The sequence below is a fragment of the Anomaloglossus baeobatrachus genome, chromosome 3 (assembly GCF_048569485.1).
Source record: "Anomaloglossus baeobatrachus isolate aAnoBae1 chromosome 3, aAnoBae1.hap1, whole genome shotgun sequence".
In the NCBI taxonomy this organism is placed as follows: domain Eukaryota; kingdom Metazoa; phylum Chordata; class Amphibia; order Anura; family Aromobatidae; genus Anomaloglossus; species Anomaloglossus baeobatrachus.
This window is the reverse complement of record NC_134355.1, coordinates 123,405,060-123,428,542: the sequence shown is the minus strand read 5'-3', so window position 1 is coordinate 123,428,542 and position 23,483 is coordinate 123,405,060. Positions and strand designations below refer to the sequence as shown.

At 50.6% G+C, this 23,483-nt stretch overlaps 1 protein-coding gene across 1 annotated transcript in view; it reads right to left on the bottom strand.

Moving 5' to 3' along the window:
- ENTPD6 (ectonucleoside triphosphate diphosphohydrolase 6) overlaps positions 1–23,483 on the bottom strand; it is an 82,817-nt gene that overhangs the window by 5,159 nt on the left and 54,175 nt on the right. Inside the window, exons 10-12 of the mRNA XM_075339419.1 lie at positions 14,969–15,070; positions 6,871–7,011; positions 6,675–6,731 (exon numbers count right to left, since the gene is read on the bottom strand). Of these exons, the coding sequence (XP_075195534.1) occupies positions 6,675–6,731; positions 6,871–7,011; positions 14,969–15,070 (300 nt within the window). The remainder of the gene's footprint in view (positions 1–6,674; positions 6,732–6,870; positions 7,012–14,968; positions 15,071–23,483) is intronic.

Genomic DNA, 23,483 nt, shown 5'->3' with positions numbered 1-23,483 from the left:
ACGGTAAGTAAACAAAATTCTCTTTTTCTTCATCGTTCCTTATGGGAGACCCAGACCATGGGACGTCTCAAAGCAGTCCATGGGTGGGAAATAAACAGAAAACTGAGAAGTAGGCAAAACCTAACTTCACAAATGGGTGACAGCCGCCTGAAGGATGCGTCTGCCCAAGCTCGCATCTGCCGAAGCATGAGCATGCACTTGGTAGTGCTTCGAAAAGGTGTGCAGACTAGACCAAGTGGCAGCATGACAGACCTGCTGAGCCGTAGCCTGGTGCCTGAAAGCCCAAGAGGCACCGACAGCTCTGGTCGAGTGCGCCTTGATCCCCGGCGGGGGAGGCACCTGAGTACACTGGTAGGCATCGGATATGGCCGACCTAATCCAACGAGCTGGGGTCGGTTTAGAAGCCGAGAGACCCTTGCGCTGACCTGTGGTCAGCACAAAAAGAGAGGTGCACCGCCTAAGAACAGCGGTGCGTGACACATAGATCCGGAGCGCCCGCACCAGATCTAAAGTATGCAACGCTTTCTCAAAGCGATGCACAGGAGCCGGACAAAAGGAAGGCAATGAAATGTCCTGGTTAAGGTGGAAAGGAGACACCACCTTAGGGAGAAAGTCCGGAGTCGGACGGAGAACCACCTTGTCTTGATGAAAAACCAAAAAAGGTGACTCCGAAGAGAGAGCAGCCAAATCAGAGACTATCCTAAGAGAAGTTATGGCCACCAGAAAGACGACTTTCTGTGAAAGTCGAAACAAAGAAACCTCCCTAAGAGGCTCAAAGGGGGGTTTCTGTAAGGCCGTGAGGACCAGATTAAGGTCCCAGGGATCCAAGGGCCGCCGGTAAGGTGGAATGATGTGAGATGCGCCCTGCATGAAGGTGCGCACCTGGGCCAGTCGGGCGATACCCCGCTGGAACAACACTGACAGAGCCGAGACCTGTCCCTTAAGGGAATTGAGGGATAGTCCTAGCTGCAGACCGGACTGTAGAAAGGACAGGATGGTCGGCAAGGAAAAAGGCCAAGGGGCATGCCCGGAAGAACGACACCAGGACAGGAAAATTCTCCAAGTCCTGTGGTAAATCTTGGCCGAGGAAGACTTCCGAGCCTGAGTCATAGCGGAGATGACTTCGGGAGGAATGCCGGAAGCAGTCAGGATCCAGGACTCAAGAGCCACGCCGTCAATCTGAGAGCTGCAGAATTCTGGCGGAAAAACGGACCTTGTGAGAGAAGGTCTGGGCGGTCCGGGAGATGCCACGGCACCTCTACGGACAGACTGAGCAGGTCTGGGTACCAAGCTCGCCTGGGCCAGTCTGGAGCAATGAGTATGACCCGACGGCCCTCCATTCTGATCTTGCGCAGGACTCTGGGCAAGAGAGCTAGAGGGGGAAACACGTAAGACAGACGGAACTGGGACCAATCCTGAACCAACGCGTCCGCTGCAAAGGCCTGAGGATCGTGGGAGCGAGCCACGTAAACCGGGACCTTGTTGTTGTGCCGGGATGCCATTAGATCCACTTCCGGAGTGCCCCACTTGCGGCAGATCGACCGGAACACTGCCGGATGCAGAGGCCACTCGCCGCTGTCCACGGTTTGACGGCTGAGATAATCTGCCTCCCAGTTTTCTACGCCTGGGATGTGGACTGCGGATATGGTGGACTTGGAGTCCTCCGTCCACTGAAGGATGCGTTGAACCTCCAACATTGCCAGGCGGCTGCGAGTCTCGCCCTGGTGATTGATGTAGGCAACTGCTGTCGCGTTGTCTGACTGGACTCGAATGTGCTTGCCCGCCAACAGGTGGTGAAAGGCTACGAGAGCTAGGAGCATAGCTCTGATTTCCAGCACATTGATCGAGAGGGCTGATTCGGACGGAGTCCAAGTGCCCTGTGCTCGGTAGTGGAGAAATACTGCTCCCCAGCCGGATAGACTGGCATCCGTGGTGAGAATCACCCGGGACGGGGTCAGGAAGGAGCGTCCCTGAGACAAAGAGAGGGGCCGAAGCCACCACTGAAGAGAGCTCCTGGTCTGTGGCGACAGAGCCACCAACCTGTGCAAGGAAGAAGTCCGCTTGTCCCAACAGCGGAGAATGTCCAGCTGCAGAGGACGCAGATGGAACTGGGCAAAGGGAACCGCTTCCATTGACGCGACCATCTGACCCAGCACCTGCATGAGGTGCCTGATGGAATGACGGCGGGGCCTCAACAGAGAGCGCACCGCCAGATGGCGGGACTGCTGTTTGACTAAGGGCAGCTTCACAAGTGCCGGCAGAGTCTCGAATTGCATCCCTAGGTACGTAAGTTTTTGGGTCGGGGTCAGAGTGGACTTGGGCAGATTGACAAGCCACCCGAATTGAACAAGAGTGGCGAGAGTGAGCGAGACACTCCGCTGACAGTTTGCACTGGATGAAGCCTTGACAAGAAGGTCGTCCAGGTAAGGAATCACTGCCAACCCCTGGAGGTGCAGAACCGCAACCACTGCTGCCATGACCTTGGTGAATACCCGAGGGGCCGTGGCTAACCCGAAGGGGAGAGCCACGAATTGGAAATGTTCCTCTCCGATTGCAAAACGTAGCCAACGCTGGTGTGAAACTGCAATTGGCACATGCAGATAGGCATCTCTGATGTCGATGGATGCCAGGAAATCTCCTTGGGTCATTGAGGCAATGACTGATCGCAGAGACTCCATGCGAAAATGTCGCACCTGAACATGCTTGTTGAGAAGCTTGAGATCCAGGATGGGCCAGAAGGAACCGTCCTTTTTGGGGACTAGGAAGAGATTTGAGTAAAAACCTCTGAACCGTTCCCTGGCGGGAACCGGTACAATTACTCCGTTGGCCTGTAAGGATGCCACGGCCTGAGAGAAGGCGGCGGCCTTGGAGCAGGGGGGAGTTGACAGAAAAAATCTGTTTGGCGGGCTGGAAGAGAACTCTATCCTGTAGCCGTGGGAGATGATATCCCGCACCCACTGATCGGAGACGTGTTGAAACCACACGTCGCCAAAGTGGGAGAGCCTGCCACCGACCAAGGACGTTGCTGGCTCGGCCAGATAGTCAAGAGGAGGCTGCCTTGGTGGCAGCAGCTCCTGCGGACCTTTGTGGACGCGGCTTCTTGCGCCAGGTGGGCTTCTGGTCCTTGGCTGAGTTAGTGGACGAGGCAGAGGGCTTAGAGGCCGACCAGTTAGAGGAACGAAAGGAACGAAACCTCGACTGGTTCCTGCCCTGGACAGGTTTCCTGGGTTTAGTCTGTGGCAAGGAAGTACTCTTCCCGCCAGTAGCCTCCTTAATAATTTCATCCAGTTGTTCACCGAACAGCCTGGACCCAGCAAATGGGAGCCCAGCAAGGTACTTCTTTGAAGAAGCATCTGCCTTCCACTCTCGAAGCCACAAGATCCTGCGGATAGCGAGGGAATTAGCGGAGGCCACCGCAGTGCGGTGAGAAGCCTCCAGCATGGCAGACATGGCGTAGGCTGAAAAGGCTGAAGCCTGGGAAGTTAAGGCAACCAATTCAGGCATAGAGTCCCTAGTGAGGGAATGCATCTCCTCTAGGGAAGCAGAGATGGCTTTGAGAGCCCACACTGCTGCAAAGGATGGTGAGAACGAGGCCCCTGCCGCCTCATAGACAGACTTGGCCAGGAGGTCAACCTAGCGGTCAGTGGGATCCTTAAGTGAGGTGCCATCAGCCACAGATACAACTGTCCGGGCTGAGAGTCTAGACACCGGAGGGTCTACCTTGGGTGAGTGAGCCCACTCCTTGACCACCTCTGGTGGAAAAGGAAAACGGTCATCAGAACCACGCTTTGCGAAGCGTTTGTCAGGACAGGCTCTGGGCTTGGACACCGTGGCTTGAAAACTGGAGTGGTTAAAGAACACACTCCTTGTTCTCTTAGGCAAGGTAAACTGGTGCTTTTCTGCCAGAGAGGGTTGCTCCTCTGATACTGGCGGATTGAGGTCCAGTACAGAATGAATGGACGCAATCAAATCACTAACATCCGCATCACCCTCGGTCAGATCAATGGGGCACATGGAGGTAGCGTCCAAGCCCCCAGTAAAGACATCCTCCTCGTCCTGCGAGTCGGCTCGTGAATCGGAGCTGCGGGACGAGGAAGGAGAGGGGACCCTGCGTCTCCATTTAGGAGGACGGGGTCTGGGAGCAGATGAAGAATCCTCTGTGAGCTCTGCAGAGCGAGCCGAAGCAGCAGAGGCGCCCTGAGAAGGGGGCTGATGCATGCGCAGCAGAGTCCGGGACAGCTGTCCCATGGAGTCGGCAAAGGACTGGGAGATAGACTTAGAAAACGATTCTACCCAAGCCGGGGGTTCAGCCACCGGGGCCGGAGCAGCCGGAGGGACCACTGGGGAGACTCCAGGCTGAGGCACCACCATGTTAGAGCAGGCATCACAATGTGGATATGTGCTCGGTTCAGGCAGTACGAGCTTACATGCAGTGCATATTGAGTACAGCCTTGCAGCCTTGCTCCTAGTGTGAGACATGCTGCTGAGGTGGGGGCTCTGCAGTAAAGAACACACTCCTTCAGAATGACCCCCAGAGAGTGTATAAGAAAGTCCACAACCAGAGGTTGTGGCTTACCAGACCGTTTTGTGTGCCCTCCGAATCCCACAGCTCGGACCCCCAGACAGGTTGCAGAGATGCAGCAGCCAGCGCCGATCAGTGTGAGAACGCTGATAAAATGGCGCCGGAGTGAGGAGGGGGGGTGGGCCTAGTCCAAGAGCGGGAACCGGAGGGCCAAGGACATATACAGGGGAGGGAAACATCTCCTCAGAGAGGAGTGTCCTCCCCTGTGCTGAACGGCCGGTGGGCGGCGCCGCACTGTCCCTCTGCATGACTGACATGCAGGGGCAGTGAAAACGAAAGTAGGCCGCAGCCGAAGCCGGGGCCTAAATTTTACAATGCGGCCGGCGAGCAGGCACCCTCGGCGCGGTTCTCAGGTGAAAACCAGAGAACCGGCCGGAAATGTCACCAAAGTAACCTGACACACTCTCCCCAACAATAAAGATGCAAAGGACCCCCTGCAATAACGTCTCAAATACTTAGCTTGTGAGACGCAGGGCCAGGTCCCTGAGGGATGAGTGCTCCGTCCGGCAGGGTCCTGAAAGGGCTGCGGATGGAGACCGGTCTCCTGCAAAGCAGTGAGAACCGTGCTGGCTCCCACTTCAAGCCAGAGCCCGAGGGATGGTGAAGGAGCGCGGCATGTAAGGCTCCAGCCTTGAAATCAACCTTAACAACACCGCCGACACAGTGGGGTGAGAAGGGACATGCCGGGGGTCCAGCTTGGACCCGCTTTTCTTCAAACTCTTTAAAATCAAAAATCAGATGAGAATGCATGTGTGGATGTGTGCCTCCTGAACACAAAGCATTGAACTGGCTAGATTTGGTTATCCAGGGGGTGTATATGCTCGGAGGGAGGAGCTACACTTTTTAGTGTAGTACTTTGTGTGTCCTCCGGAGGCAGAAGCTATACACCCATGGTCTGGGTCTCCTATAAGGAACGATGAAGAAATTCTGCATAACTGTGCCTAACTTGGATTCCTCCTTGGCCTAAGATTCTGTTTCAGAGGTGTCTCCTGGTGTGCTGTGGCACTAGTGTTCCAGAGAAGGCAAAGACACTAGGTCTCTTGTGAAACTTTCTCTGCAGAAGGGAGGTAGTTTGAGCAATATTTTTGTCATAAAAAGCTGAGGAAACAGACTGGGCAAGAGGACACTAATACGTGAACTTGACTACCAAGCACCCTAGAGAATCAATAATAGATTGGGAGAGGCTAGCCTGGTTTCCTCTGGCCAAAGTCAGAAACCTGAGCAATTCGGGAGGGCCTAGTTCCTGAGGGGTCCATAGAGGGAGAGAGGTTAAGGAAAATGTTTGTCAGAGCAAGATCAAAAGACATAGTTCATAGTGATGGGGGCTGCTAGGGTGAGTCTTGTCAGAGAGAGGACATATGGACTGAAGAAAACAAACAAAAAACCTTCCACATGATGAATAGGCCTACTAGTACGCAAAAGAGGTTCAGGAGCTGTAAAAGAAGAGAATTGTTCCCAGATGATTCTAGGGGTATGAGATGAAGACAGGAAGCTTCTGAGGTGCCAGTTAGACGAAATGCAGGAAGGGAAGTCCCTATAGCGGAAATCCTAAAAGAGAACCCCTGTAAAAACAATGTATGGCGGTAATTACACCCACCCCTCCAACATATTCGAACGCCTGCAGGATCACTCCTTTGGCAACTTCCACAACTGTGGGTTCACTCTTCGGCAACATACTCAGAAGATGGAGAACAGGTGGAGACATGGTGATTGCAGGGAGGTATACTACTGTGGAGTGCACAAAGTGCCATACCTGAGGTGAAAAAAAAAGGTAGGGGGCATCCACGGCATCTAACTGAAAAAAGGTAAAAAGAAAAAAGGTAGAAAACTGTAGAAATCTGATATGCGTAGTGTCTGCTTCCCATGGACACAAGGCTAAAACTGAGCTGGCTAGTGTCCTAGGACGGGGTATATCCAACACTTCATCTCGTGTCACGTCTTGTAGGAGCATGGGATTTACCCGTGGGTCCTGGGTCTCACAATGCTACTAAGATCTTATATTAGATTCTGCCGCTATTCCTTTCTTTTGTTTGTTTAGTAAACCTTTAAAAAAGGAAAAATTAACCCAGCATTCATTTCAAAGAGATTTTACCTTTTGTGGCTGCGGTCTCAAAATCTCTCACTTTTACATAACCACCAACACTCGGATCTTTAAAAAAAAAAACCAAACAAATCATGTGGTTACAAGAAAAAAAACTAAAAAGAGAGTGTTACTTTTTTTTGTAACATATATAGAAAGATAGATAAATGTATTTATATATAAAAAAATAGTGTGCCCAGTTCCGTACCTATTAAATGTGTGTCCTCAGCACGATCAAAATAGTAAGAAAAAGCATAAACAAACAGATTCGCCACTTCATCAGCGCGGTTCACTTTGCCGGTTAGCATCTTCGCTACACTTTTAGAACATGATTCATATAAAGATTTTACTGCACAAAAAAACAAAAACAATTAATTGACTGCAATGTTTAACATCACGAATAGAAAAGGTAACATAAAAATACAAGAAACTACAAGAAAAAAAAATATTCAAAATCATATATACTCATAAGAAAGAAATCATTAGACAAAACAGGAGTTGAGTTTTTATTAATAACTTGACTTTTATTAATACTTTATTAACAGTTTAACTTTTAGCTGGTTTTATTTTCTCAAACATTTTATGGCAAAGGCTGCAATTTTGCAGACTCATCAATATAGTACGGCCAAAAAACCTAACATTCCTTTTTCCACTGTAACATGTCAACGAACCCCCCCAATGTCTTTTGACATTTCTTTCAGCATTAATTCCCAGACATTGCAGCTGCCATATAGTCCACCTACCGTGCAGTTCTGTCTATGCAGACAACACAGAACAGAAAAAAGTGTGAGCGCCTAGTGGATGGTTTCCATTACTAACCCCTTGATAAGACGTAAGAGTATGTCATATGTTGTGCACCGCTGCATAGACCACTCCACTATTATAAGTGCACCCCGCTGTTTAAATTCGCCTCTAACATCAGCGATCGGACCTTTGCACTGACAGCGTCGTTTAAGGTGCTCAATTTCGTTGGGTCACTCAATGACAATATAGAAAAATTACCGGCTCTTCCTAATCTCAAAGTCTGAACTGGTGCATACTGAACATGACATACAATATCCAAAATAGAAGTTGCACTCAAGTAAAGGAAAGGAAAAAAAGAAGGGAATTTTGTTTACTTACCGTAAATTCCTTTTCTTCTAGCTCTAATTGGGAGACCCAGACAATTGGGTGTATAGGCTATGCCTCCGGAGGCCGCACAAAGTATTACACTTAAAAGTGTTAAGCCCCTCCCCTTCTGCCTATACACCCCCCGTGCTCCCACGGGCTCCTCAGTTTTGGTGCAAAAGCAAGAAGGAGGAAAAAGAATAATAAACTGGTTTAAAGTAACTTCAATCCGAAGGAATATCGGAGAACTGAAACCATTCAACATGAACAACATGTGTACACAAAAAAACAGGGGCGGGTGCTGGGTCTCCCAATTAGAGCTAGAAGAAAAGGAATTTACGGTAAGTAAACAAAATTCCCTTCTTCTTTGTCGCTCTATTGGGAGACCCAGACAATTGGGACGTCCAAAAGCAGTCCCTGGGTGGGTAAAATAATACCTCGTAAGAGAGCCGTAAAACGGCCCTTTCCTACAGGTGGGCAACCGCCGCCTGAAGGACTCGTCTACCTAGGCTGGCATCCGCCGAAGCATAGGTATGCACTTGATAGTGCTTCGTGAAAGTGTGCAGGCTCGACCAGGTAGCCGCCTGACACACCTGCTGAGCCGTAGCCTGGTGCCTCAAAGCCCAGGACGCGCCCACGGCTCTGGTAGAATGGGCCTTCAGCCCTGAGGGAACCGGAAGCCCAGCCGAACGGTAAGCTTCGATAATTGGCTCCTTGATCCACCGAGCCAGGGTTGATTTGGAAGCCTGTGACCCTTTACGCTGGCCAGCGGCAAGGACAAAGAGTGCATCCGAGCGGCGCAGGGGCGCCGTACGAGAAATGTAGAGTCTGAGTGCTCTCACCAAATCTAACAAGTGCAAATCCTTTTCACATTGGTGAACTGGATGAGGATAAAAAGAAGGTAAGGAAATATCCTGATTGAGATGAAAGTGGGATACCACCTTAGGGAGAAATTCCGGAACCGGACGTAGAACCACCTTGTCCTGGTGAAACACCAGGAAAGGGGCTTTGCACGACAACGCTGCTAGCTCAGACACTCTCCGAAGAGAAGTGACTGCTACTAGAAAAACCACTTTCTGCGAAAGTCGTGAGAGGGAAATATCTCTCATTGGCTCGAATGGTGGTTTCTGAAGAACCATCAGCACCCTGTTTAGATCCCAGGGTTCTAACGGCCGTTTGTAAGGTGGAACTATGTGACAAACCCCCTGCAGGAACGTGCGTACCTGTGGAAGTCTGGCTAGGCGCTTCTGGAAAAACACAGAGCGCTGAGACTTGTCCCTTAAGGGAGCCGAGCGACAAACCCTTTTCCAGTCCAGCTTGAAGGAAGGACAGAAAAGTAGGTAATGCAAATGGCCAGGGAGAAAAACCCTGAGCAGAGCACCACGACAGAAAAATTTTCCACGTCCTGTGATAGATCTTGGCGGACGTTGGTTTCCTAGCCTGTCTCATAGTGGCAATGACGTCTTGAGATAACCCTGAAGACGCTAGGATCCAGGACTCAATGGCCACACAGTCAGGTTGAGGGCCGCAGAATTCAGATGGAAAAACGGCCCTTGAGATAGCAAGTCTGGTCGGTCTGGTAGTGCCCACGGTTGGCCGACCGTGAGATGCCACAGATCCGGGTACCACGACCGCCTCGGCCAGTCTGGAGCGACGAGGATGACGCGGCGGCAGTTGGCCTTGATCTTGCGTAACACTCTGGGCAACAGTGCCAGCGGAGGAAACACATAAGGGAGCTGAAACTGCGACCAATCCTGAACTAAGGCGTCTGCCGCCAGAGCTCTGGTATCTTGAGACCGTGCCATGAACGTCGGTACCTTGTTGTTGTGCCGGGACGCCATGAGGTCGACGTCCGGCACCCCCCAGCGGCAACAGATCTCCTGAAACACGTCCGGGTGAAGGGACCATTCCCCTGCGTCCATGCCCTGGCGACTGAGAAAATCTGCTTCCCAGTTTTCCACGCCTGGGATGTGAACTGCGGATATGGTGGAGGCCGTGGCTTCCACCCACATCAAAATCCGCCGGACTTCCTGGAAGGCTTGCCGGCTGCGTGTGCCGCCTTGGTGGTTGATGTATGCCACCGCTGTGGAATTGTCCGACTGAATTCGGATGTGCTTGCCCTCCAGCCACTGCTGGAACGCTTTCAGGGCCAGATACACTGCCCGTATTTCCAGAACATTGATCTGAAGCGAGGACTCTTGCTGGGTCCACGTACCCTGAGCCCTGTGGTGGAGAAAAACCGCTCCCCACCCTGACAGACTCGCGTCCGTCGTGACTACTTCCCAGGATGGGGGTAGGAAGGATTTCCCCTTCGATAATGAAGTGGGAAGAAGCCACCACCGAAGGGAAGCTTTGGTCGCCTGAGAGAGGGAGACGGTCCTGTCGAGGGACGTCGGTTTCCTGTCCCATTTGCGTAGGATGTCCCATTGAAGGGGACGCAGGTGAAACTGCGCGAAAGGGACTGCCTCCATTGCTGCCACCATCTTCCCCAGGAAGTGCATGAGGCGCCTCAAGGGGTGTGACTGGCCTTGAAGGAGAGATTGTACCCCTTTCTGTAGTGACTGCTGCTTGATCAGCGGAAGCTTCACTATCGCTGAGAGGGTATGAAACTCCATGCCAAGATATGTCAGCGATTGGGCCGGTGTCAGATTTGACTTTGGAAAATTGATGATCCACCCGAAACCCTGGAGAGTCTCCAGGGTAGCGTCGAGGCTGCGTTGGCATGCCTCTTGAGAGGGTGCCTTGATCAGCAGATCGTCCAAGTACGGGATCACCGAGTGACCCTGCGAGTGTAGGAGCGCTACTACAGTAGCCATAACCTTGGTAAAAACCCGTGGGGCTGTTGCCAGGCCGAACGGCAGTGCCACGAATTGCAGGTGTTCGTTTCCTATGGCGAAGCGCAAGAAGCGCTGGTGCTCTGGAGCAATCGGTACGTGGAGATAAGCATCTTTGATATCGATCGATGCAAGGAAATCTCCTTGGGACATTGAGGCGATGACGGAGCGGAGGGATTCCATCCTGAACCGTCTGGTTTTTACGTGTTTGTTGAGCAGTTTCAGGTCCAGGACCGGGCGGAAAGACCCGTCCTTCTTTGGGACCACAAACAAGTTGGAGTAAAAACCGTGGTTCTGTTGCTGGAGAGGAACAGGGATCACCACTCCTTCTGCCTTCAGAGTGCGCAGCGCCTGCAGAAGAGCCTCGGCTCGCTCGGGAGGCGGGGATGACCTAAAGAATCGAGTCGGGGGACGAGAGGTGAACTCTATCTTGTAACCGTGAGACAGAATGTCTCTCACCCAGCGGTCTTTTATTTGTGGCAGCCAGGTGTCGCAAAAGCGGGAGAGCCTGCCACCGACCGAGGATGCTGCTAGAGGAGGTCGAAAGTCATGAGGAAGCCGCCTTGTTAGCGGCGCCTCCAGTGGTCTTTTTAGGACGTGACTTAGACCGCCATGCATCAGAGTTCCTTTGTTCTTTCTGAGACCTTTTGGACGAGGAGAATTGGGACCTGCCCGCGCCCCGAAAGGACCGAAACCTCGACTGCCCTCTCCTCTGTTGGGGTATGTTCTGTTTAGGCTGGGGTAAGGATGTATCCTTTCCCTTGGATTGTTTGATGATTTCATCCAAACGCTCGCCAAACAGCCTGTCGCCAGAAATTGGCAAACTGGTTAAGCGCTTTTTGGAAGCAGAATCTGCCTTCCATTCCCGTAGCCACAAGGCCCTGCGGAGTACCACCGAATTGGCGGCCGCAACCGCCGTACGGCTCGCAGAGTCCAGGACAGCATTAATAGCGTAAGACGCAAATGCCGAGGTCTGGGTGGTAATGGATGCCACTTGTGGCGCGGACGTGCACGTGGCTGCTTCAATTTGCGCTTGACCTGCTGAGATAGCTTGTAGCGCCCATACGGCTGCGAATGCTGGGGCAAAAGAAGCTCCGATAGCTTCATAGATGGATTTCAACCAGAGTTCCATCTGCCTGTCAGTGGCATCTTTGAGCGAGGCCCCATCTTCCACTGCAAGTATGGATCTAGCCGCCAGTCTGGAAATTGGAGGATCCACTTTGGGACACTGAGTCCAACCTTTAACCACGTCAGGGGGAAAAGGATAACGTGTATCCTTAAGGCGCTTCGAAAAACGCTTATCTGGACAAGCATGGTGATTCTGGACTGCCTCTCTGAAATCAGAGTGGTCTAGAAACATACTCTGTGTACGCTTGGGGAACCTGAAACGGAATTTCTCCTGCTGAGAAGCTGACTCCTCCGCCGGAGGAGCTGAGGGAGAAATATCCAGCATTTGATTGATGGACGCAATAAGATCGTTCACTATGGCGTCCCCATCTGGAGTATTAAGATTGAGAGCGCCCTCAGGATCAGAATCCTGATCAGCTGTCTCCGCATCATCAACCAGAGATTCCCCCCGCTGAGACCCTGAACAATATGATGTCGAGGGAAATTCTAAGCGAGCCCGCTTAGTCGGTCTGGGACTGGGGTCTAAGTCAGAACCCTCAGCCTGGGATGTATGAGATACCCCGGGAGGACATTGTTGGTCCAACTGAGGGGGGCCAGGGAACAATGATTCAACAGAGTCCCTTTGCTGAGATACCGGCCTGGACTGCAAGGCTTCTAGTATCTTAGCCATAGTCTCAGAGAGTTTTGCAAACTCCGTCCCCGTCACCTGAACAGCGTCAACAGGTGGCTCCCCCTGGGCCCCTCTTAGCAGAGGCTCTGGCTGAAGAAGTGCCACAGGGGCCGAACATTGCACACAATGAGGGTCAGTGGAACCTGCCGGCAGCTGGGTCGTACAAGCGGCGCAGGCAGCATAATAAGCCTGTGTTTTGGCACCCCTGCCTTTTGTGGGCGCCATGCTATTGTTTTCCCTGAGCAACACAATAGGGTATATAGCCAGAATGAACTGTGCTCATACAGTGTAAAGAATATACTATAAACAAATAATGTATCAATACACTACAGCACCATGGGGCTAGCACCAACAGGTGCTGCTTACCACCCGCCTAAAGCGGTTGTGAGGCCACCAGAGACCGTGTCTGGGTCTCCCAGGGTTTGTCCCTCTCTGCAGCGTCGGAGGAGCTGACAGGAATGGCTGCGGCGTCCTGACGAGAGGAGGGAGCCGTGGGCGTGGCCGAGAAAGTGCGGGAACTGGTGCTCACACTGTGCACAGTGAGGGGGGTGGAGTATGCAAATCATACTCCAGCCCTCAGTGCTGCTCGTTCCGTGCAGCGTCCCGCCCTTCCCCTGCCTGTCAGGGCTGAGGGCGGGAGAAAAGGAAACTAGGCCGCAAGAAAGCCGGGGACTCGAGTATAAGCGTGGCCGCCGTAAAAGCGCGGCCGGCGCCGAAGTCCCCGGCGAACTACAAGTCCCAGCCGCGCCGCAGTTTCCCATGGCAGCGGCGGTTAGCGCGGTAGCCCCTACATATAAACACACTCAGCGACGCTGAGTGTGTAATGGCACAGTTTAACCCGGTCAGCGCCGCGGTCCCCGGTGCACTAGCACACCCAGCAAAGCTGAGGTGTTGCCGTGCGCGGTCCCCACAGGGATACAGAGTACCTTCAAGTAGCAGGGCCATGTCCCTGAACGGTACCCGGCTCCTATCCAGCAGGCTCCACAGGAGTTGTGGATGAAGCACGGTCTCAGTGCCTGGAGACCGATAGGATCCCACTTCGCCCAGAGCCCTGAGGGGGATGGGGAAGGAAAACAGCATGTGGGCTCCAGCCTCCGTACCCGCAATGGATACCTCAACCTTAACAACACCGCCGACAAGAGTGGGGTGAGAAGGGAGCATGCTGGGGGCCCTATATGGGCCCACTTTTCTTCCATCCGACATGGTCAGCAGCTGCTGCTGACCAATCTGTGGAGCTATGTGTGCAGGTCTGCCTCCTTCGCACAAAGCAAAAAAACTGAGGAGCCCGTGGGAGCACGGGGGGTGTATAGGCAGAAGGGGAGGGGCTTAACACTTTTAAGTGTAATACTTTGTGCGGCCTCCGGAGGCATAGCCTATACACCCAATTGTCTGGGTCTCCCAATAGAGCGACAAAGAAAACAAGAATGTAGATGGTGAACATTGGAATGTGAATCTGCATTACTGCCAAGTAAATATTTTTTTGAACATGTCATGTCCTTTGTCTGCGCACTCCTCCCAGTTACTTCAGGTGTTTTCATTTTCCTTTTGCAGGTTCTATTCTAGCCCATATAAAAAGGTCAGTTTGGACAAGAGAGGCATAGCAATTAGAGTAGACCCAGATGAGAGTTACACCTTGGCGTGGTAACTGGGCACAAGTAAATTTGGCCACTTACTTGCTAAGTAACTCTTTTTTCCAAAAAATATTTTCAAGTTTTCTTGGCAGTAATGCAGATTCATATTCCAATGTTCACCATCTACATACTTGTTTTTTTTCACTTTCGCTTTACTTGAGTGCAACTGCTATTTTGGATACTCAATGACAATGGGTTCCCATGACAGCTGGGGGCCATTAGTTTCCCTACGTACTACAATATGGTAACATTGTAGTATTTATAGTAAGAGATCAAATCTTCAAGTCACAGAAGAGGAATAAAAATAATATATATATAAAAAAAAAATTAAAAAGGTTTTAAAAATAACAAAAACAAACAAACAAAAAAAACAAAAAACTTGAAAATTTCCTTTGACCTCTATAAAAATAAAGACGCATATTTGGTATCGTCGCATCTATAAAAGTCCAGTATTCTAAAATTTAAGAAATAGTTACACTATATAGCAAACATCTAAAAGCCAAAAGTGGCATCAATAAAAATGTCAGTCCATGGAAAGAACAAGACCTCACATGGCTCCATTGACAGAGAAATTAAAAAAATCACAAGTCTAAGGAAAAAAAAAAAAAAAAAAAAAAAAAAAATGGAAAAACTACACAAAACAATTTTTTTCCAACACGAAAAGAAAAAAACAAAACAGAAACTTATAAATTTGGTAAATTTGCCTGTACAGTAAAAGTACTGATCTGGAAAATGACACTGCCAGGTCATGGGTAAAGTAATAAAAAAGATCCATAATATTAGGAAAGTGACACTCTCTATTAAATAGATGAAGCACATAATACTCAAACATTTGTCATTTTGTAATCTTGGCTGTTCGGTAATATTGCTTCATAGAAAAGCTCAATAAAAAGCAAGAAGAAACCAAAATCACACAACCAATAGGACCCTTCTTACCGTCATTCTGTCCCTTCACCTTGTATGTTATCCCTGCATGGTTAAACTCGGTGACAAAGCCCGGGGTAATACACGAGGTCACCAACTCTCCATCTGGCTGCACTGCAAAAAAAAAGAATACATTTGTATTTTCCAACTAAGATCTACAGATACAGTAGACGTTCGTGGTGATTTTCCTCCCGTAGTGCTGCCTCTCCATAGACGTCTATATAAACATTTCTGCTTCCAGGTGAGCTCCGCGCTGTAGATAAAGAGCCGCCCTGAGAATGTTTACACTGCTCATGATCAGTGACAGACATGCCTAAGGATTTCCCAATGGTCGGCCTTTATAACAGGCTGCCAATCACCAGATGAAGAAGCAAAATGCAAATGTTCCCATGGTGCAAAAACCTTCTGTATATTTGCATGTAGAAATTCTGCAGCATTTACAGTGATAAAAAATGCATTAGATTTTAGGAAATCCCATGCACTGGCTACAAAACATGTCCACTGTGTAAACTGACAGGAGCTGCGGGTTAGCAATCAGCAGCATGTGAATTTATTCTGCGGATATTGGTGTGAAGTCAATGTGTGGCCTCCTCGCAGCTATTTCACAGTGATATCCGCAGTGGTAAATAACGGTGCGAGTATCACTGAGGTCTGCAGTAAATACTGTAGTTTTCAGTTTATAAGATGCACCGGATCATAAGAAGTACTCCAAATTTAGAGATAAAAAATGGTGGAAAAAAAAAAAAAAAATGGGGTCCATCTTATAATCCGGTGGTGTCTTACTGGAGGGGGGGGGCAGCAGCAGTGGTGGAGCAGGGTCACAGGAAGCAGGGGCAGTGGTGGTGCAGGGCGATGCTACGGGCGGTGCATCCAGTAGTTGTCTCAGAATCTGTTGGCGGTGGCTGCTGTGTTGGGGCTGCAGTCAGTGAGAGCTTCAAATAATGGCGCCCGGAGGCGGTGCGTGCGCAGATTGAGCGCTCGGCTCAATGACAAACTGAGATCTCATCTGTGCATGCGCCATCTCTGGCCACCATTATCCTTAAGTCTGCTGCTGGGAGCTCAATGGGCCGGAGGCGGCGCAAGCGCAGATGAGATCTTGAGCCAAAGCTCTGGACGCCTCACTGCCTACAGCCGCCGCACCATTGCCCCTGCACAGCCGCCGCACCATTGCCCCTGCACAGCCGCCGCACCATTGCCCCTGCACAGCCGCCGCACCATTGCCCCTGCACAGCCGCCCCACCATTGCCCCTGCACAGCCGCCCCACCATTGCCCCTGCACAGCCGCCACACCATTGCCCCTGCCTCCTGCTACCCCTCTCCTCCACCCCCGGTAAGCTACATTCGGATTTTTATATGCACCTCTCAATTTACTCCCAAATTTTTGGGAGGAAAAGTGTGTCTCATAATCCGAAAAAAACAGTATGTTCCACGGGAAAAAAGCCGAAGTGCTCATGCACATGGCCATATTTTTGATCCTAGTGATATCTGGCAAAACACTGGTTCCCACTCCAACAATTGGGGCCATGCACATGTCAGATTTTTCCTCCAGCGGCTTACTCCACTGTCGGCACCAGTGTATGTGGAAGGCATCCTTTAAACAACTAATAAATATGAACGGGTGGGCACCTTTAGGGCATGTACACACAGTGCAGAAAATGTCCACTGCAGACTTGCTCACAAATCTGCAGCAAGTCCACAATGGCAGTAACAGGTGGATTTCATATTGGATTTGGCGGCAGATTTCTTCCTACCCCATTACAAAGAAATGTAGGATGAAATGTGCAATCAAAATCCTTACAAGAACGAGCATCCTGCAGAGCTGAGACTGCTCCATGGAATCATTTTTGTGTGGCTTTTTTTTTCTTTTTTTGGCACAATCGTGTGAATGTGGTTTTCAAAAGCCCATTCAGCAGTATTGTACAGCATATTTCTGTGGATTTTCAGTATGGAATCTGCCCTGCAATCCTGCAGCCGATCCGAAGTGTGTGCACCGAGCCCTAGCTGGCTGTACGCAGCTTGCTTAGACCCATCCAATCCCAAATTCAGCTCTATTGCTTTTGAATTAGGCAAATGCTTAAAATATAAAATAGTATCAAAAGAGGCATTTATTAAAATCAGGAAAAAAATCAATTTTCCGCAGCTTTAGTTTATTATCAAAGCTCATCTATTTGAACAAGGGAGCAATTCTGCTGTATATTTATGGAGAACGTCCGTTAGGGCTGCTTCTCACTTGCGAGTTTCTCGCAGTAGAGCAATGCAAGAAAATCTCGCATTGGAATCGGACACGTGTTAGTGAATGATTCAGCTCGCATTTGCGATTTATTTTTCAGTCCAAATCGGACTGAGAAAAAAAATCGCAGCATGCTGCTTTTTTTGCGAGTTTCTACTGCGAGTCTCTCCAATGCAAGTCTATGGGAGCGTGTAAATAATCGGATGTCACGGGACGGCACTCACACCATCCTAGTGACATGCGATTTTCTAATTACATTTTTCGCATGTTTCCTAAAACACTGGAAACGAGCGATGTCTCACAATGTCTGTCAATCACTATTCTCTGTCAGTCGGTCTCTCCCTCTCGGTCTCTATTCTCTCTCTGTCGGTCCGTCACTATCTCTGTCCCTCTCTCACAGTCTGTCGGTCATTTTCCCCTCCTCTCTCATACTCACCGTTCCCCGATCCCTGGCGCGGCGCGACACGGCATTCACACTGCTCCGGCGGCTTTTACTATTTTGAAAAAGCCGGCCGCTCATTAAACAATCTCGTATTCCCTGCTTTCCCCGCCCACAGGCGCCTATGATTGGTTGCAGTGAGACACGCCCCCACGCTGAGTGACAGGTGTCTCACTGCACCCAATCACAGCAGCCGGTGGGCGTGTCTATACTGTGCAGTGAAATAAATAATTAAATAATTAAAAAAAACGGCATGCGGTCCCCCTTAATTTTAATACCAGCCAGATAAAGCCATACGGCTGAAGGCTGGTATTCTCAGGATGGGGAGCTCCACGTTATGGGGAGCCCCCCAGCCTAACAATATCAGTCAGCAGCCGCCCAGAATTGCCGCATACATTAGATGCGACAGTTCTGGGACTGTACCCGGCTCTTCCCGATTTGCCCTGGTGCGTTGGCAAATCGGGGCAATAAGGAGTTAATGACAGCCCATAGCTGCCACTAAATCTTAGATTAATCATGTCAGGCGTCTCCCCGAGATACCTTCCATGATTAATCTGTAAGTTACAGTAAATAAACACACACACACCTGAAAAAATCCTTTATTAGAAATAAAAAAACACTAACAAATTCCCTGGTTCACCAATTTAATAAGCCCCAAAAAGCCCTCCATGTCCGGCGTAATCCACGGACCTCCAGCGTCGCTTCCAGCTCTGCTGCATGAAGGTGATCGGAGCAGCAGAAGATACCGCCACTCCTGTCAGCTCCACACAGCAACTGAGGTGAGTAGCGCGATCAGCTGAGCTGTCACTGAGGTTAATCGCGGCCACCACTGGATCCAGGTAACCTCAGTGACAGCTCAGCTGATCGCGCTACTCACCTCAGTTGCTGCGTGGAGCTGACAGGAGCGGCAGTGTCTTCTGCTGCTCCGGTCACCTTCATGCAGCAGAGCTGGAAGCGACACTGGACCATCCTGGATTACGCCGGACATGGAGGGCTTTTTGGGGATTATTAAATTGGTGAACCAGGGAATTTGTTAGTGTTTTTTTATTTCTAATAAAGGATTTTTTCAGGTGTGTGTGTGTTTATTTACTGTAACTTACATATTAATCATGGAAGGTATCTCGGGGAGACGCCTGACATGATTAATCTAGGATTTAGTGGCAGCTATGGGCTGCCATTAACTCCTTATTACCCCGATTTGCCAACGCACCAGGGCAAATCGGGAAGAGCCAGGTACAGTTCCAGAACTGTCGCATCTAATGTATGCGGCAATTCTGGGCGGCTGCTGACTGATATTGTTAGGCTGGGGGGCTCCCCATAACGTGGAGCTCCCCATCCTGAGAACACCAGCCTTCAGCCGTATGGCTTTATCTGGCTGGTATTAAAATTGGGGGGACCGCACGCTGTTTTTTTAAATTATTTAATTATTTATTTCACTGCACAGTATAGACACGCCCACCAGCTGCTGTGATTGGGTGCAGTGAGACACCTGTCACTCAGCGTGGGGGCGTGTCTCACTGCAACCAATCATAGGCGCCTGTGGACGGGGAAAGCAGGGAATACAAGATTGTTTAATGAGCGGCCGGCTTTTTCAAAATAGTAAAAGCCGCCGGAGCAGTGTGAACGCCGTGCAGCGCCGCGCCGGGGATCGGTGAGTATGAGAGAGGGCTGCTAACTTCAGTCACTCAGGGGATTAGCGGTCACCGGTGAGCCCTTCACAAGTGACCGCTAATCAGGACGCGGCACAGACAGAGCCGCAGCATGATAATGAAGTCGGGTGAAGTTCACCCGAGTTCATTCCGATCGTGCGAATCTGTCTGTGTCTGCTGTCATCTGCCATTCAGCTCTGCTGCATGGCTGTCTGTGTCTGCTGTCAGCGGCCATGTAGCAGAGCTGAATGGTAGATGACATAGTAACAAAATACGCATTACACACGCTAGTAAAATCATTAATTTATTCAGAAAAAGCATCGCACTTGCGTTGCACTCGGACCTAACGTGAACTAAAATCAGACGAGTTTTTTTCAGCCCAGTCGGACCGATTTTACTCGCATAGATGTGTTTCCAGCCTTAGTCCCAGTCCGCATCTATTGGTCCTGGTCATAGGAGAGGGCCCAATAAATAAGACCTAAGAGGGTAACAAATTTGTGTAAATTGCATTTTCGCTGCTTAGGCCATGTTCCCATACAGAGTAAATGAGGAGTTTCTTGTTTTTGTTTTGTACAAAATCTGCTGTTTAACGGTCCAAGCAAAGTGGGTGCAACTTCATGAAAACTCACACCACTATACGTCTGTTGAACTTTGTTAAATAGGAGGACAGAGTAATCATAGCTATACAAAAAAAAAAAAAAAATCATCTATCATAAGAAGGGAATTTTGTTTACTTACCGTAAATTCCTTTTCTTCTAGCTCCTATTGGGAGACCCAGACAATTGGGTGTATAGCTTCTGCCTCCGGAGGCCACACAAAGTATTACACTTTAAAAAGTGTAACCCCTCCCCTCTGCCTATACACCCTCCCGTGCATCACGGGCTCCTCAGTTTTGGTGCAAAAGCAGGAAGGAGGAAACTTATAAATTGGTCTAAGGTAAATTCAATCTGAAGGATGTTCGGAGAACTGAAAACCATGAACCAAAAGAACAATTCAAAATGAACAACATGTGTACACAAAAGAACAACTAGCCCGAAGGGAACAGGGGCGGGTGCTGGGTCTCCCAATAGGAGCTAGAAGAAAAGGAATTTACGGTAAGTAAACAAAATTCCCTTCTTCTTTGTCGCTCCATTGGGAGACCCAGACAATTGGGACGTCCAAAAGCAGTCCCTGGGTGGGTAAAAGAATACCTCGATAAAAAGAGCCGAAAACGACCCCCGCTTACAGGTGGGCAACCGCCGCCTGAAGGACTCGCCTACCTAGACTGGCATCTGCCGAAGAATGAAGGGAATTTTGTTACTTACCGTAAATTCCTTTTCTTCTAGCTCTTATTGGGAGACCCAGACGATTGGGGTATAGCTACTGCCTCCGGAGGCCACACAAAGCACTACACTAAAAAAGTGCAAGGCCCCTCCCCTTCTGGCTATACCCCCCCGTGGTATCACGGGTTCTCCAGTTTTAGTGCCAAAGCAAGAAGGAGGAAAGCCAATAACTGGTTTAAACAAATTAACTCTGAGTAACATCGGAGAACTGAAAAACCGTTCAACATGAACAACATGTGTACCCGCAAACAACAAAAACATCCCGAAGGACAACAGGGCGGGTGCTGGGTCTCCCAATAAGAGCTAGAAGAAAAGGAATTTACGGTAAGTAACAAAATTCCCTTCTTCTTCAGCGCTCTATTGGGAGACCCAGACGATTGGGACGTCCAAAAGCTGTCCCTGGGTGGGTAAAGAAATACCTCATGTTAGGGCTGCAAAACAGCCCTCCCCTACGGGGGTGTCACTGCCGCCTGCAGGACTCTTCTACCTAAGCTGGCATCCGCCGAAGCATAGGTATGCACCTGATAATGCTTGGTGAAAGTGTGCAGACTGGACCAGGTAGCTGCCTGGTACACTTGTTGAGCCGAAGCCTGGTGTCGTAATGCCCAGGACGCACCCACGGCTCTGGTTGAGTGGGCTTTTAGCCCTGAAGGAACCGGAAGCCCCGCAGAACGGTAGGCCTCTAGAATTGGTTCTTTGATCCATCGAGCCAGGGTGGCTTTAGAAGCCTGCAACCCCTTGCGCGGACCAGCGACAAGGACAAAAAGTGCATCGGAACGGCGCATGGGCGCCGTGCGGGAAATGTAGAGTCTGAGTGCTCTCACCAGATCTAACAAACGTAAGTCCTTTTCATACCGGTGAACCGGATGAGGACAAAAGGAAGGCAAGGGTATATCCTGATTAAGATGAAATGAGGATACGACCTTAGGGAGAAACTCCGGAATGGGGCGCAGCACTACCTTGTCCTGGTGGAACACCAGGAAGGGAGCCTTGGATGACAGAGCTGCCAGCTCAGACACTCGCCGAAGCGATGTGATCGCAACGAGAAACGCCACCTTCTGTGACAGGCGAGAAAGGAAACTTCCTTCAGAGGCTCGAAAGGCGGCTTCTGGAGAGCAACTAATACCCTGTTGAGATCCCATGGATCTAACGGCCGCTTGTACGGGGGTACGATATGACAGACCCCCTGTAGGAACGTGCGCACCTTAGAAAGACGTGCTAGACGCTTCTGAAAAAACACGGATAGTGCCGAGACTTCCCCCTTAAGGAAGCCGAGCGACAAGCCCTTTTCTAACCCCGATTGCAGGAAGGAAAGAAAAGTAGGCAATGCAAATGGCCAGGGAGACACTCCCTGAGCCGAGCACCAGGTTAAGAAAATCTTCCACGTTCTGTGGTAGATCTTAGCAGAGGTGGACTTCCTAGCCTGTTTCATGGTGGCAACGACCCCTTGGGATAATCCTGAAGACGCTAGGATCCAGGACTCAATGGCCACACAGTCAGGTTCAGGGCCGCAGAATTCCGATGGAAAAACGGCCCTTGGGACAGTAAGTCTGGCCAGCCTGGTAGTGACCACGGTCGGCCGACCGTGAGATGCCACAGATCCGGGTACCACGCTCTCCTCGGCCAGTCTGGGGTGACGAGTATGACGCGGCTGCAATCGGATCTGATTTTTTGCGCAGTACTCTGGGCAAGAGTGCCAGAGGTGGAAACACATATGTGAGCCGGAACTGCGACCAATCTTGCACTAAGGCGTCTGCCGCCAGAGCTCTGTGATCGCGCGATCGTGCCATAAATGCCGGGACCTTGTTGTTGTGCCGAGACGCCATTAGGTCGACGTCCGGCACCCCCCAGCGGCGACAGATTTCCTGAAACACGTCCGGGTGAAGGGACCATTCCCCTGCGTCCATACCCTGGCGACTGAGGAAGTCTGCTTCCCAGTTTTCTACGCCCGGGATGTGAACTGCGGATATGGTGGATGCTGTGTCCTCCACCCACATGAGGATTCGCCGGACTTCCTGGAAGGCTTGCCGACTGCGCGTCCCTCCTTGGTGGTTGATGTATGCCACCGCTGTGGAGTTGTCCGACTGGATTCGGATCTGCTCTCTTTCTAGCCACTGCTGGAAAGCTAGTAGGGTAAGATACCCTGCCCCGATTTCCAGAACATTGATCTGAAGGGTGGACTCCTGCTGAGTCCACGTCCCCTGAGCCCTGTGGCGGAGACAAACTGCTCCCCACCCTGACAGACTCGTATCTGTCGTGACCACTGCCCAGGATGGGGGTAGGAAGGATCTTCACTGTAACAATGAGGTGGGAATAAGCCACCATTGCAGAGAGTCCTTGGCCGTCTGGGAAAGGGAGACTTTCCTGTCCAGGGAGGTTGACTGCCCGTCCCATTGGCGGAGAATGTCCCCTTGCAGTTGGCGCAGATGAAACTGCGCAAAGGGAACTGCCTCCATGGCTGCCACCATCTTCCCTAGGAAGTGCATGAGGCGCCTTAAGGGGTGCGACTGGCCTTGAAGGAGAGACTGCACCTCTGTTTGCAGTGAACGCTGCTTGTTCAGCGGAAGCTTCACTATCGCTGATAGAGTGTGAACTCCATGCCAAGATACGTTAGTGATTGAGTCGGTGACCGATTTGACCTTGCCAAATTGATGATCCACCCGAAAGTCTGGAGAGTCTCCAGCGTAACATTCAGGCTGCGTTGTCATGCCTCGAGGGAGGGTGCTTTGACGAGTAGATCGTCCAAGTAAGGGATCACCGGGTGTCCCTGAGAGTGCAAGACTGCTACCACTGCTGCCATGACCTTGGTGAACACCCGTGGGGCTGTCGCCAGACCGAATGGCAGAGCTACGAACTGAAGATGGTCGTCTCCTATCACAAAACGTAG